This window comes from Diceros bicornis, chromosome 37 (genome assembly GCF_020826845.1).
Source record: "Diceros bicornis minor isolate mBicDic1 chromosome 37, mDicBic1.mat.cur, whole genome shotgun sequence".
Taxonomy (NCBI): domain Eukaryota; kingdom Metazoa; phylum Chordata; class Mammalia; order Perissodactyla; family Rhinocerotidae; genus Diceros; species Diceros bicornis.
In genome coordinates this window covers 11,486,607-11,499,993 of record NC_080776.1, presented here as the reverse complement: position 1 = coordinate 11,499,993, position 13,387 = coordinate 11,486,607, and the positions used below count along the sequence as shown (strand labels likewise).

General features: G+C 40.0%; 1 protein-coding gene across 2 annotated transcripts in view; it reads left to right on the top strand.

Moving 5' to 3' along the window:
- Window positions 1–13,387, top strand: part of EPHA4 (EPH receptor A4) — a 140,444-nt gene that overhangs the window by 75,743 nt on the left and 51,314 nt on the right. For both annotated transcript variants that reach the window (XM_058533088.1, XM_058533089.1), the window contains exon 5: window positions 6,041–6,379. In XM_058533088.1, coding sequence (XP_058389071.1) covers window positions 6,041–6,379 — 339 coding nt within the window. The remainder of the gene's footprint in view (window positions 1–6,040; window positions 6,380–13,387) is intronic.

Here is a 13,387-nt window from a genome sequence, read left to right as displayed (position 1 = left end):
ATGTGACTTTTAAACTTGACTTATTTTTTCCTCTTGGTCCTGGAGTCTGTTAGCACTTTAATTCCAGTTGTTATAAGAAATAGAAATTTGAGGTTTATATGGCATGTTACACCATGTGTCCATACGGATTTAAACCTGTTGGCAGAACCTACTTCTAAATGCAATTATCATAGCAGGGTTCTATCTTTTGCTAAAGTTCCAGTTGCTTCCTATGAGAGTAAAGAAGTACATTTCACCTGACTTCTGGGGGTAGGGTCGGGTACGCAGGGTGCTGTTATTCTGACCTAGACTTTCCAAGAAACGGTTCATACCAAACTCCTCCTTCGTATTGGAGGCATATATGACTTTAGCTTCAGTGTCAGCTGATCCTTTTTGAATGACCTTATGAAGGCTCATACAGATTTCATGTGGATATGTAAACATCAAGTTGTCCTAAATGGGGCTACTTTAAGTCCTGACATAAGCCAGCAAGTGTGTTCTCTAAACTACTGAGGTATTCTACTTTAAGCTCATACGTGGGAGGGAAGAATTAAGATTTGTGGAATTACGGGAATTTTCTTTTATGCTTGGAATATTGCCCTTCTTAAATGTCACCTTCACTTAATTTCTCTAGATAATGTGCGGTTCATTTCTGGACGCTTGTCTTTTCCCAGAGGAGAGCACATGATCAGTTAGGGAAGATCAAGATTCCTTTTATGATATAACATGATAGGATATGATATTTTATGATATGATGTTATAGTCCTTTGCTTCTGCTATAATTTGGCTATAGTTTCTTTGGGACTTCATGCTGTCAAACTCTTGTCAACTAAATGTAATTTGACATCCCCCTAGAAAATAATAATTATCCGTTGTAGCACCTTTCACCAGGACCTGCTGTGTGATACAGAAAGTATTTCACACCAGTGAAGTGAATGGATGCTCATTAAATTTATCCACAGTGGCAAGAAATGTAGCTCTTGAGAAACTCAAGAGATAGACCACAATATTTTACATATTTTATTCCTTCTTTAGTCAATGAAGGTAGGTGTAACTTGGGCTTGAGAAGCCAGAGTTGTTACCTGGGCTGTATAAATGTGTAGATCATGGGTTCTTGGACTCAGCTCCCTGGATAGGTTCAGGATGTGCTTGAAGTCTCAAGAATTATGTGCAAAATTATGAGGATTCCCATGAGCATCTTCCGGGAAGAGGGTACATTACTCCCATCAAACTCTCTATAGTAAAAGTTGGGAACTATGCCCCGAAGGCCAAATTCAACTGCCCCCTGTATTTGCAGGTAAAATTTTGCTGGAACACATTCACACCCATTTGTTTAGATATTGTCTGTGGCTGCTTATGAGGTACAATGCAGAGTTGAGTAGTTGCTACAAAGACCATTGGCCCATAAAGCCTAAAATATTGACTATCTATCTGGCCCTTTACAGAGAAAGTTTGTTGAACAGTGTTCTAAAGGATTCAAAAGTTAAGGATTACCGCATTTGACTTTTGGTTCTAGTACTACAGTGATGATCTGTGCCATGAAATTTATACTAAAAAGGTGAAGGGCATTATAAACATGAGAACTTTAAAACAGTTTAACATGCTAGCCCCATTCTTGGATGCAGAGAGAGAATCTTAAGCTTATATGTGAATTCCAAGTGGGTTTTACAAATAAAACCAAAAATGTAAAGAAAGGACATTTATTTTTCCCTTAAATATACTTCAGTATTTGATTGATTTGTATTTAAAAATGTCTTGATTTTGATAATAAAAATAAAATTTAAAGCAAAACAGTGGTTCTATAAAGGCTAATAAGGAAAATGCCAAGCTACCTTTGAAAATGTTAAAATTAACTTTCTTCAGAGATCAAGTTTTCCATAGCTTCATGCCTGAATAAATTATCTCCTGAAATCAAGATGGAGAAATGAAAGTCATAACAACCAATCCCAAATTAACTAAACTGTAATTGCTAGAGCCCACATTTTGAATTCCCAGCCATACTGGCTGGTTACAGAGATGAAAACAAAAGAGGGCAGTGCTTTCCCTTATGTTCTTCCAATGCTCACATAATCCATATTTAGCTTCCTCTACTCTCTTCCTTTCCCTTTTGAGTCCCTGCCCCTTCCTTCAACTATCCCGGAAAGTATCAAAATGAATCAGAACATTTTTTCCTCTCTCCTCTATCCCCACCTCTTGTAGAGCAGGTGAAATATACTGGACACTCAGTAAATATTTGTTGAATAATTGAATGAGTCCACCATCCCTCCCAATGATTTGATATATAGCCCTCCTTACTTTTTTCCAAAGTATTTTTAAACTCTAGAAAGGAGGAATTTGAATTAAACTAGTTACATTGAGATACTCCTCTACAGAGCTTAATGCTAATGAATTTGTCTATGAAAAGCTGGCTAGTACAGCTTTAGATCAGAGAAGACTGTATTAATTCACACACTTAAAATAACATTGTAGGTAGGTGAGATTAAGATGCGTTAGAGGACTTTGCTAGTTTTCCATACAGTCACTCACTCATTCATTGACTCATCAAACATTTATCGAGCTTGCTTTGAACTAGAAATCATGGTAGACACTGGAAAATCATGAAGACATCAGTTCTTCTCTTGAGGAGAACATAGACTGGTGGTAGAAACAGATATGCAATGTGTGTCTGATGAGCAAGACCCTATTACATGTTCCAAACAAAGTATGAAATGGAAATAAAGACTTGAAATGTGGAACCATACCACAAACAGGATTGCTGCCAGTCCTGTATTCAGGCTGGGAGCGGGTAGTTTTGGGAAGCGTAAAATTCTGCCATTTGCAATGATCTGCAAGCTACCAGACGCTGGTGTATGCCCAGGAGATACAATGTCAATGTGGAGACTAGAAAACTAAAACAAAGTGTGCCATTATCCCTTTTTGTTATAAATCTCATATTTGTAATTGGAGACTTATTTGCAGGGTGGATGTATTTCTGATGACCAAGGCAGTCACTTGTCAGAAATTTAATTGTTCCTAAATATCCAGATATGATACTTACTTAAATAGAAGGGAAGATAAAGAGTTAAGTTTTTTTTTTTTCCTTTTGGATGCCTTGTACTTATTGAGAAAGCTCATGTTACTCAGAATCCTGTTTTCTTTTTGGCCTTTCTACAGGTAATTGTTTTAATTACTGCTGTTAAGTATGACTGTTGGGCCCAAATTGACTTTTGGCTGTATTAAAGTCCATACTTTTTTCTCATTGTCTTAAGAAGAAAATACTTTCTCTTCTGAGGAAGAGATGGCCCCTTCCTATAAATGAAAACATACTTTGATATATTCATCCTTTTTTAATTGGCAGGAGTTAAAAAAAAAAAAGCAAAACCACAATCCCACAAACACAATACAACCACTATTATGATTTTAATTTGTAAAATGTGGGTTCTTTCCCAGGCCTATGCATGTCAACATTATAATCATACTGGGTGGATATTTCTATATTTTCTTCCCTCCCTCAATACTCTGTCATAGTCCAGTTTCTAAGCTGCTACTCTGCCCCATACAACCATCACTCCCTATGGCAGCATAACATAAAACATATGCAGCGCAATTCAGGAAAACTATTGAAGGAGACAGCAACTTAAACTTGCCTAGTTCTCTGTCTTCCCTTGAGCCTCTGCCTGAGTCCTCTTTAAGTCTCACTGCCCAAAGGAAGAAGGCTGTTCCGGGGACCACTTGTTTCCAGGCCAGCCCTCCATTTTGAAATCCTAAAGCATCTTTGTATTTTTTTTTCACGTGGCAGTGTTATATCTCTGAGTCCTGTGACCATTTAGTTTTCTGCTCCATTTCTTCTCTGCTTAGACACTGCCATGCCCTGTCCCACATACTAATTACTGACTTTTTGCTTCTGTAGCGCTTGATTCATTGTGTCACATTTTCCCATGTGAAAGAGGACCAGGAGAGTTGGCAAGGAGGTTAATGGATTTAAGAGTTACTCTTATTTAACCCTGGAAGTCACAGCAAAATAAGAACTGGTGGCTGACCCATTTTATAAACCAAGCTATGGTCAGCCTCAGCTGTAGACTAATAGTAGATTTCACCATGGTGGTGAGTATCTGTGGAATTTGAACAGGATTGAAGATAGACACTCTCTCTTCCTACCTTTATCTCTCAACCTTTGATTGAAACTACTGATTTTGCTGTTATTATACTTTTAATGGGGGCCACGTAGTGGAGTGGAAATAACCCTGGAGTGGGAGTAAGTACTTATGGATTTAAAATTCTGTCACTAGATTGCACGAAATTTCGCTATTACTAGATCCACTTTCTGGATCTCAATTTTCTCATCTTTAAGATGAGGCCATTTGACCAAATGATCTTTAACATCCTCTCTGGCTCTAGGAGTCTGTGATTTTAAATAGTTCTATTCGTTTATTCAAAAATCATTTATTTGACCCTATTATTTTCTAGTCACTGTGTTAAGGACCATAAGTACAAATATGAAATCTAAACAAGGAAGAAATTTGTACTTTCTTTCTGAGGTCTGCTTGTGGGGTAACCATACCTTTAACACAGATTTTACGACACTGTTTTTCCTTTAAGGTTCACAGGATGGGGAACAGGCCTTCACACTAAGAGAGGTTGTTAGTAATTCATCTCCAGGGGAGATTGGAAGGACCTGCTTACCTTGTTAAAATAAAGTCTTCCATGAAGCTGTATAAAAAGAAAAGGAGAGTGAATTACCCTTATTCAAAATTTACCAAAATCCTTTACCATTCATCAGCATGACTAAGTCATAAATATTGAATATGACTACACATTCTTAGGTTATCTCTTCTAATTCTCTCTCAGTGGCTACTTTGGAACAGTACATTCCATTATGATTGACTAGATAAAGCTTCTCCCAAGTTGGAGCAAGCCTCTAGTTAACTTCCTTTTCCTGAAGAACATGAACAAATTTCCCTCAAAGCTGTCATTACAAATAAATTGGAAGTAGAATAGATACAGTGAGCAAGAAACCTCAAATTTTCATTAAAATCTTTGACTCTTTTCTTGGAAGACTAAAATGGGAAAGAGGAAGGAAAAGAAAGAGCCTTCCAACTGTTGCATTGAGTAAATATTTTTCATTAGAATGTGACAGGCATCTTTTAAACCTTTGGAACCAGCTCAGACTGGGAAAATTCTCTCTCTCTTCTCCCACCTTGATTCTTCTCCTCGAAGGAAGTTTGTTTCACAACTTCTTGGCATATAAAGAGGAATCTACAGAAAGAAGCAAAAGTGTTCATTATGGTTCTATAGTCTTATTTGTTATTATTATTTTTAAACCAACCACTATGTTGTTTGTGATCAGTTGTTCTGTTTCAAAACAGCCACCGCCACCCTTCATGTTTCAGAAACTCTTTAATGTCAGTGGGCATGAGTATGCTTAAAAGGACCTGGTGCAGCCCCGATCAGTTGAAGGGCAGGATATGGGGCCTGGGATTCTGGAAGCCTTTGTACAATCCTGCCTTGGGTTAAAATCTCTCAACAACTGTGCTTTCGACATGTTTGCAAACCGGTTAAACCAGTTCCTACTAATTAGCCATAAACAGTGTAACCCTCAACTGCCATGTTGAACTGAAGAGGCGTATCTATACAATTCAGTTAATTTTATTCCATATTGATGACACACTGCACTTAGGAATCATCATTTATCTTCAAAAGTGGTATATAACCATTAATTTACCAGAGTCCCACAACAGCCCTGGGAACTAGAATCACATTCGTATACCCATTTTTCAGATGATAAGATTAAGACTAGGTAAGTTATGATATTCTCCTGCCACTTCAGAGAGAGAGCCTGGGCTTGGAGCCCATTTGATCTAGAGTTGTTTCACATCTCAGAGTGATGCTCCATTTTTTTAGCCTAGGAATGAGAATGACACTCACAAGTACAGCCTTCTATCATATTGTTCTTTTAAAAGATCTTTTTGTTGGCTTGATTTGCTTTTTGCTTTCTTTGCCAAATGGGCCCACCTTACTTCCTATAGCTGCAAAAGGATGGTTTTAGTTCTTGGTGTGATGTTATGTTTTTTTCTTTCTCTAGGCCCACCGTCTGCTCCCCTCAACCTGATTTCAAATGTCAATGAGACTTCGGTGAACTTGGAGTGGAGCAGTCCTCAGAACACAGGTGGCCGCCAGGACATATCCTACAATGTGGTATGCAAGAAATGTGGAGCTGGCGACTCCAGCAAATGCCGACCCTGCGGAAGTGGAGTCCACTACACTCCACAGCAGAATGGCCTGAAGACCACCAAAGTCTCCATCACTGACCTTCTGGCTCACACCAATTACACATTTGAAATCTGGGCGGTGAATGGAGTGTCCAAGTATAACCCTAGCCCGGACCAATCAGTGTCTGTCACCGTGACGACCAACCAAGCAGGTAGGAATTGGATCCATTAATTGTATGATCTAAATGTATATCGAGAAAGGGCTTATGTTGATATCCACGAATGATATTAAAGTTCCACAACTGAAGTAGAATCATATGGATCTAATTAACCTGTGAGCTGCGTTATAATACAAAAATTATTTAGAAGGACGTTTATTCATTCAGCAAACATTTTTTTGGGCATCAACTGCATAGTATGCCCTATGCTAGGTGGTGGAGATAAAAATGAAGACTAAGACAGTGTCTGGTTGAAACAAGATAATGGTCTACTAAGCTGAGTCACTCCATGCTGGACTTCTCTTGCAAGGGATTTATATTGGCCATGTTAATCATAAAGTCTGTGGTTTGACATTAGACCATTTACAGATCATTTAGGATTATAAAATTGATTTTTACCAACACAGAGTGCTATATGGGTATTTACTGTACTTTCCAACAAGAGCATTAGCAGCTATAGTTTTGATCTTATTTTGTATTTTAAAATTTTAAAAATAATTGACACAGATCTATACTAGAATCATCACGTAAATTTGTGAAGAATGAATGGTTTACATGAGCAGGTTTATCTTTGCGGCTGACAAAATTTTCCCTAAAACACACACTACCTTTGCAGCCACTTTCATAATTGAATCCACAATTGCCATATGGGGGAGGAGAGTTAATTTACCCCATTTCATGCGTCCCTTTCCTCTTCTAATTTGAATGACTAGAAAACATGTTCTGTTCATCAAGTGTTTCTGGGGAGTTCATTGCAGAATCGTCACAAAATCTTGAATATCAAATATTTTAAAGTGCGAATCAGAATCTAGATTTCTAGCCTCCAGCTCCTGCCCCAATCATTTCTGTTCCTCCTCTGAAAAAATTTCCACACTTTCTCGTGCAAATTTTCCATCTGGATTTCCGCCACATTTCACATTGCCAGCTCCCTGTTATTTATTTCTGGAGAGTTAAAGGGGAGCAGGAAAAAAGGACTGTGGTTTATCCTTTAGTGAGGCTTTTAAGAACAACAAACTTCACCAGAAAAGGATTATAAATTGCCAACAATCCTATCTAACCTCTTACTGCTGTTTTCTCTTAAATGAGTGTTTCAGTAAGTGCACTCAGTAGTTAAGTAAAATATATCTGTACTAATTGATCCTTCATGAGAAGTAGTCCAGTGTCCCAATCTAAAGCTATTATTTTTCCACTTTCCTCTGAACTCTCTAGAATAAATAAAAAGTTAAGACTTGGGGAAGATTTTTGAACTGGAGCTAGAATGGCAGATCCTACCAGAAGGTAGCTTCAGTTGTACAAATGTGACCAGTCTTTTAAAATATGTGGTGAGGGGCCAGCCCCGTGCTTTAGCGGTTGAGTGCACGCTCTCCGCTGCTGGCGGCCCGGGTTCGGATCCCGGGCGCGCACTGACGCACCGCTTCTCCGGCCATGCTGGGGCCGCGTCCCACATACAGCAACTAGAAGGATGTGCAGCTATGACCTACAACTATCTACTGGGGCTTTGGGGGAAAAAAAGGAGGGGGATTGGCAATAGATGTTAGCTCAGAGCCGGTCTTCCTCAGCAAAAAGAGGAGGATTAGCATGGATATTAGCTCAGGGCTGATCTTCCTCACACACACACACAAAGAAAGTATGTGGTGTGAACAGATCATCTGGTTATGCTTTTGTCTTTTATTTCTGCACTTTTAAGTTGTGGACCCTGTTAGGGGTAATCAGTTTTATTTTTCTATGAAGACTAGTATGATTTAGGAGATTTTGAAAGCGTCACAAGTACTGTCTGATTGCCAGCTTTTTATTAGTTCTCTTTTGGAAGAACGCAATGGAAATATTGCGCAAAGACCTTGGGAGACATATTAGTGCCACTGGTGTCTCTGAGTTAAAATCAGCCAACAAGAGCAAGCTCTGTACTCCCTGGAGAATCTAGTTTATGATCCAGTCAATATTCTTATGTTCAGCCTCTGTGTACCTTCTCAGCTATCCTCAAATACATCACTATTTTGTGTTCTTAACTCAATTAAAACTGGGAATAGACCTTTTGAGGCCTCGGCTGTACAAGGTGGAGTTGTTCTCTTTGGCAGAGAACAGCCTCTGGGAGGCGTGCTGAGGACAGGCTTGGCTCCCACAGATTTTGTGGGGAGATTTCTATGACTCTCTATATACTTAAGGATTCAAGCCAAGGGATTATGTCAACCCCTACCAAGCCAGAAAGTGCAAAAAAGTGCAAAGAAGACAGGCTAACAGTCCTCCGAAGGAAGAAAATGTGCAAAAACACTACGCGAGATGGAGGAAGAAAGGTCAAAGTTTTATTACAAATGGAGGTGTAATTCTTTCAGATCTAGGAGAAACGTGGACAGGGAATTCTTCTGACACAGTGTGGTTTTTCTCTGCTGTGGTGGGCAGTCCTGCCAGGAGGTTTGCTGAATGGGACAAAATTCTATCTCCTTCTTTTAATTTTCATGAAGGGTAATGCTGAGAAACTGTTCAAATTAAAAATAAATCTTTCAATAAGGAGACCTCCTATGTGGCCAGCCAGAAAGCTTTTGCTTAGCAGAGTTGTGTGTGTGCACAGCACAGCCTCATTATCCTACCATAATTTGGAGCTCACTAATTCAAAATCATCGGGGTAGTTTATCTTTGATTAACAAACCTTTTCTTGATAGTAGTGCAAATTAATAATGTAGGCCAAAATTCTGGGTGAATGTAACAACCATAAACTGCATCAAAGCTCCCCTAAGCATATTTACATATACGCAATTATATCCTAATTGCAGCCATTCCTATCATTTCATTAAATTAAATCCCTAAGGGACCTCTGTAGGCCATGATGTCTCCCTCTGTAAGGAATACACAGAATGAATGAATGTTAGCCTTTACCACCTGGAGGCCACAAAGTTTTGTGGCTCTCCCTTTTTGCTTTGTTTTCACAGGGTTCTTTCTTTCATCAGTAACATATTTAAAAGCAAACACAGGGGTCGGCCTGGTGGCATAGTGGTTAAGTTTGCACACTCCGCTTTGGTGACCCAGGGTTCGTGGGTTTGGATCCCGGGCATGGACGTACGCACCGCTTATCAAGCCACGCTGTGGCAGGTGTCCCACATATAAAGTAGAGGAAGATGGGCACGGATATTAGCTCAGGGCTACTCTTCCTCACCAAAAAAAAACCAAACAAACAAAACCTCCTAGAAAACCTCTGAGACTTTCATGGTTGAATACCTCTAGGAAAGTGAAATGACTCACCCAAGCTAATGTCAGAGCCAGGACTTGAAACCAGGGAGAGCCCTGGTCTTGAAAGGAGAAAGTTGCTTTCTTATAAAATTATTAGGTAATTAATAGCATTCCTGTGTGTATTCAGTTTGGCATTCTCCCCATCTGTGAGACCAGACTCTTTGAGTCTCTGGGCATGGAGGTGTAAGTTTAACTGGGCTTTGATTATTTAGTTGTGGAATGTGATGTTAATGGGCAGGTGTTCTCACATGGTTATTTAAACCATTTTAACCCAGATCTTACCCTTGGTGTCTTAAGGGGCTAATAACACCCTTTTCCTCTCCTCCTGAGTTTAATTGACACAGAAGATAAGACAAAGGGAAATTGGGATGTCAGCTTTATTGCTGATCAGCTGATGGAAGGATGTGAGCTTTATATGTGTGGCCAGAAGGGCTGGTTCTAGTGACACTTGCACAGTGTCACCCAGAGACAGCATAGCTCAGCTGGCTGCCTGCAGGCTCCCCACGAGGGTAATGCATGCCCTGCTAAGGTTGCCCAGATGGATGCTCTGTGCAGGTAGGCAGGTACGAGACAGCAGAGAGAGTTGAGCCGAGGACACAGGACTTCTCCCGAATTCTCTGCGTGAGATTTCACCCCCACCACTATGCCAAGAGCAGTGAAGGAGAGGTGGAAGGAGGGGGTGGATGAGGAGCTCCAACTGAAGTCGCCCCATAGGAAACCATCAGACAAGGAAAATGGAACTTTTTCCGGCAGTTGCTTTACTACATTACAATCCAAAAGGAACAAAATGAGATTCCTTTGAAAACTCCTATTTCCCCTCCTCCGTCTTCCATCCTCTAGCGACTATTCTGTCTTTTGTTTGGGAGGAGATTGTTCTGATATTTATGAAAAATGAGTAAGCAGACTGCCCGGTGGTTTGTTTACTAGATGGCTTTCCTTCAGTTCACTTTGACTTAAGTGGACCATCTCAGGCACATGAATACAGGATGTGTCACAGGTGAGAGAAATGCTGTAGAAGTGAAACAAGGTTTTCCTGGCCAAGCGACAGAACTGTGAACACTTTTGGTAAAAATGCTGTGTTTTTGGTAAAAATGATGGCGGGCAGCAGTAGATCTTAATATCACTGAGCCAGTTTTCACTGTGCACCCCCCAAACCTCCCACCTCCGTCTTCCAGCTATGAGGCTGGACCATACTCTAGGCTGTTTTGTTTTAAATCATCACGAACCCCTATGGGTGGTATTCTCTGCTAACCCCAGATTGTACCCAGGAGAATGATAACATTTTTATTTTGCATGTGATACTGTTCTAGAGAGTTTATAAAGAAATACATTTTATAAAGAAATACATCTGCTAATCTCTCTTTAGCACAGCTATAGTGTCCTAGTGACAAATAATCTTTAACACTGAGTTTGGAGGAGTTCACATATTCGGCGGATCACGTAATTATTTGAACCTAGTTAATCTCGAAGATCCTCTCCAATTTTAAAATTCTATGATTCCAAGAATATAGCTATGAGATATGAGCATGAAGAAGTAGGGCTTATTTCCCTAGGATGTTCCAAAACTGGCTCTAAAGGCAATTCCAAGAGAGGGAAAAAAATTCCAAAAATGCTTCAGCAGAATTATCAGAATGCTTCTGAATCCTGCCTCTTCTCCACCTCTCCAACCCCCACCCTGCCAAGGTATTCACTTTGAAGGGCAAAACAGTGAACTAGCTGTCCCTCTAGTATAATTGTCCCATGCCCCTCCTTGGACATTTGTCTGGAGACATTTTTGGTTGTTGCAACTGGGAGGAGGGGAAGTGCTGTTGTATCTAGTGGGCAGAGGCCGGGGTGCTGCCAAACATCCTATAATGCTCGGGACAGTCCCCTACAACAAAGAATTATCTGGTGCGAAATGTCTGTCCGTAGTGCCAAGATTGACAAATTCTACTCTAGCGATATGTTTGAAAAACAATTCTCGTGACTTCATAGCAATGCTCATCTTCTAAGAGTTCTATCACCAACCTGTCTTTGCTTGGTTCCACTGCTGCATGCTGGGAACATAATGCTCGGAGCACTCTTCTCAGAGGACAGGCAGTCATAAAAGGCCCTCTGAGGCCTCTTGTGAAGAATCCCTGTTGCTTTGCCGTCAGATGAACTGGTGCTGCTTGCTAGACTGGTCTTGTTCTCTAGGGTAAACAATTAAGAAAACTGCAAGAAAATACCACATCAACAATGAAATGATGGGACACCTCATTGTAATGCCACTGCACAGCACATAGTAGATATTTAATGCTGGTTTATTGATTAACACATTTATTTACAGTAAAAACAGTCAGTGAACTGTCTGTCAAATAGTGATAAAGTTAATAAAACCAAAATAATGAGTAGATAAAAGAAAATAACTAAGTGCAAGAGGCATACTATCTTTTATTACTCAACTGGTAAGTTTCCATTCTCTCTTTCTCTGCCATCTTTTAATTAGACATATTATGTTATTTGAGTGGGATAATGGGAAACAGTGGGACTTCTCATCCCCACTGGGTATAATTGCTACCTGTCTTCTAGATAGTAAGAGGAAAGCTTCAAGGAGATGGTAGGAGAAAGGAAAACATCTTTGAGCAATTGAGTTAGGTAATTTGCTCTAGTCATGGTGGTGCCAGGTTTTGTGGAGTGTGAATCTTAGACAATTTTTGTGTGATTTCAAAAAAAACTTTACAAAATTACAAATATCAAATGAAGAACAGAACTTTGGAAAGGGCCCACGCAAACTTGTTTAGCTTCAGTGTGTAAAATTCTGCCCCTGACTAGATTGAAATAAATGTAGTTGTCAGGTAAGCAGACTTTTGCGTCATTATGCCTAAGAGTGGAAAGGAACAGGAATCAAGGAGAGGTATCAGGAAGTCCAGCTTGGCCTGATATGAAAGGCATTGAAGTGTAGGGTCATACCTGAGTGGTTCTGGCCCATAGTTGGGTATGAGGGACAGCACTAGAGTGGACCTGAAGTGAGGTTCAAGATGGAATTAACAAGCACAAAGCACACTACTGATTTTCAGAATGGTAATGACATTCTAAACTCACATGAGATGTGACCAGGACTGAGGCTTTTCTGTAAGCTTGCAAAGGAAGGGGGAAAACAAAAGCTCTGTTGATATTTTTGAGGCACAAATATCTGGCTTCTGTTAGTGCCCTAGAGCAAGGTTGGCAAGCTATGGCCCATGGGCCAAATCCTGATCCTCTACTAGGTGTTGTACAACCCACCAAGAATGGCTTCTCCATTTCTAAAGAGTTGAAAATACAGTCACGCGTCGCCTAACGACTGAGATACAGTCAGAAAAACGCATCATTAGGCAATTTCGTTGTTGTGCGAAGGTCATAGAGTGTACTTCCACAAACCTAGGTGGTATAACCTACTACACACCTAAGCTATATGGTACTAATCTTATGGGACAAGTGTCATATATGCAGTCCATCGTTGACTGAAATGTCATTATGCGGTGCATGACTGTAATCAAAAAAAGAGTAATATTTTGTGACATTTGGAAATTATATAAAATCCAAATTTCAGTGTCCCTAAAGCAGTTTTATTGGAAAAGGGCCCCACTCATTTGTTTATGTTTTGTCTAAGATTGCTTTCAGGGAACAACAGCAGAGTTGAGTAGCTTCAACAGAGTGAATGGCTTGCACAGCAAACATACTAACCATCGTGCTCTTTACAAAAAAAGTTTGCCAATCCTTGCTCTGGAGAACCACATTAAGAAGGAGGACTAGTCAGAAAGGAGGTTGAGAAGATGTTGA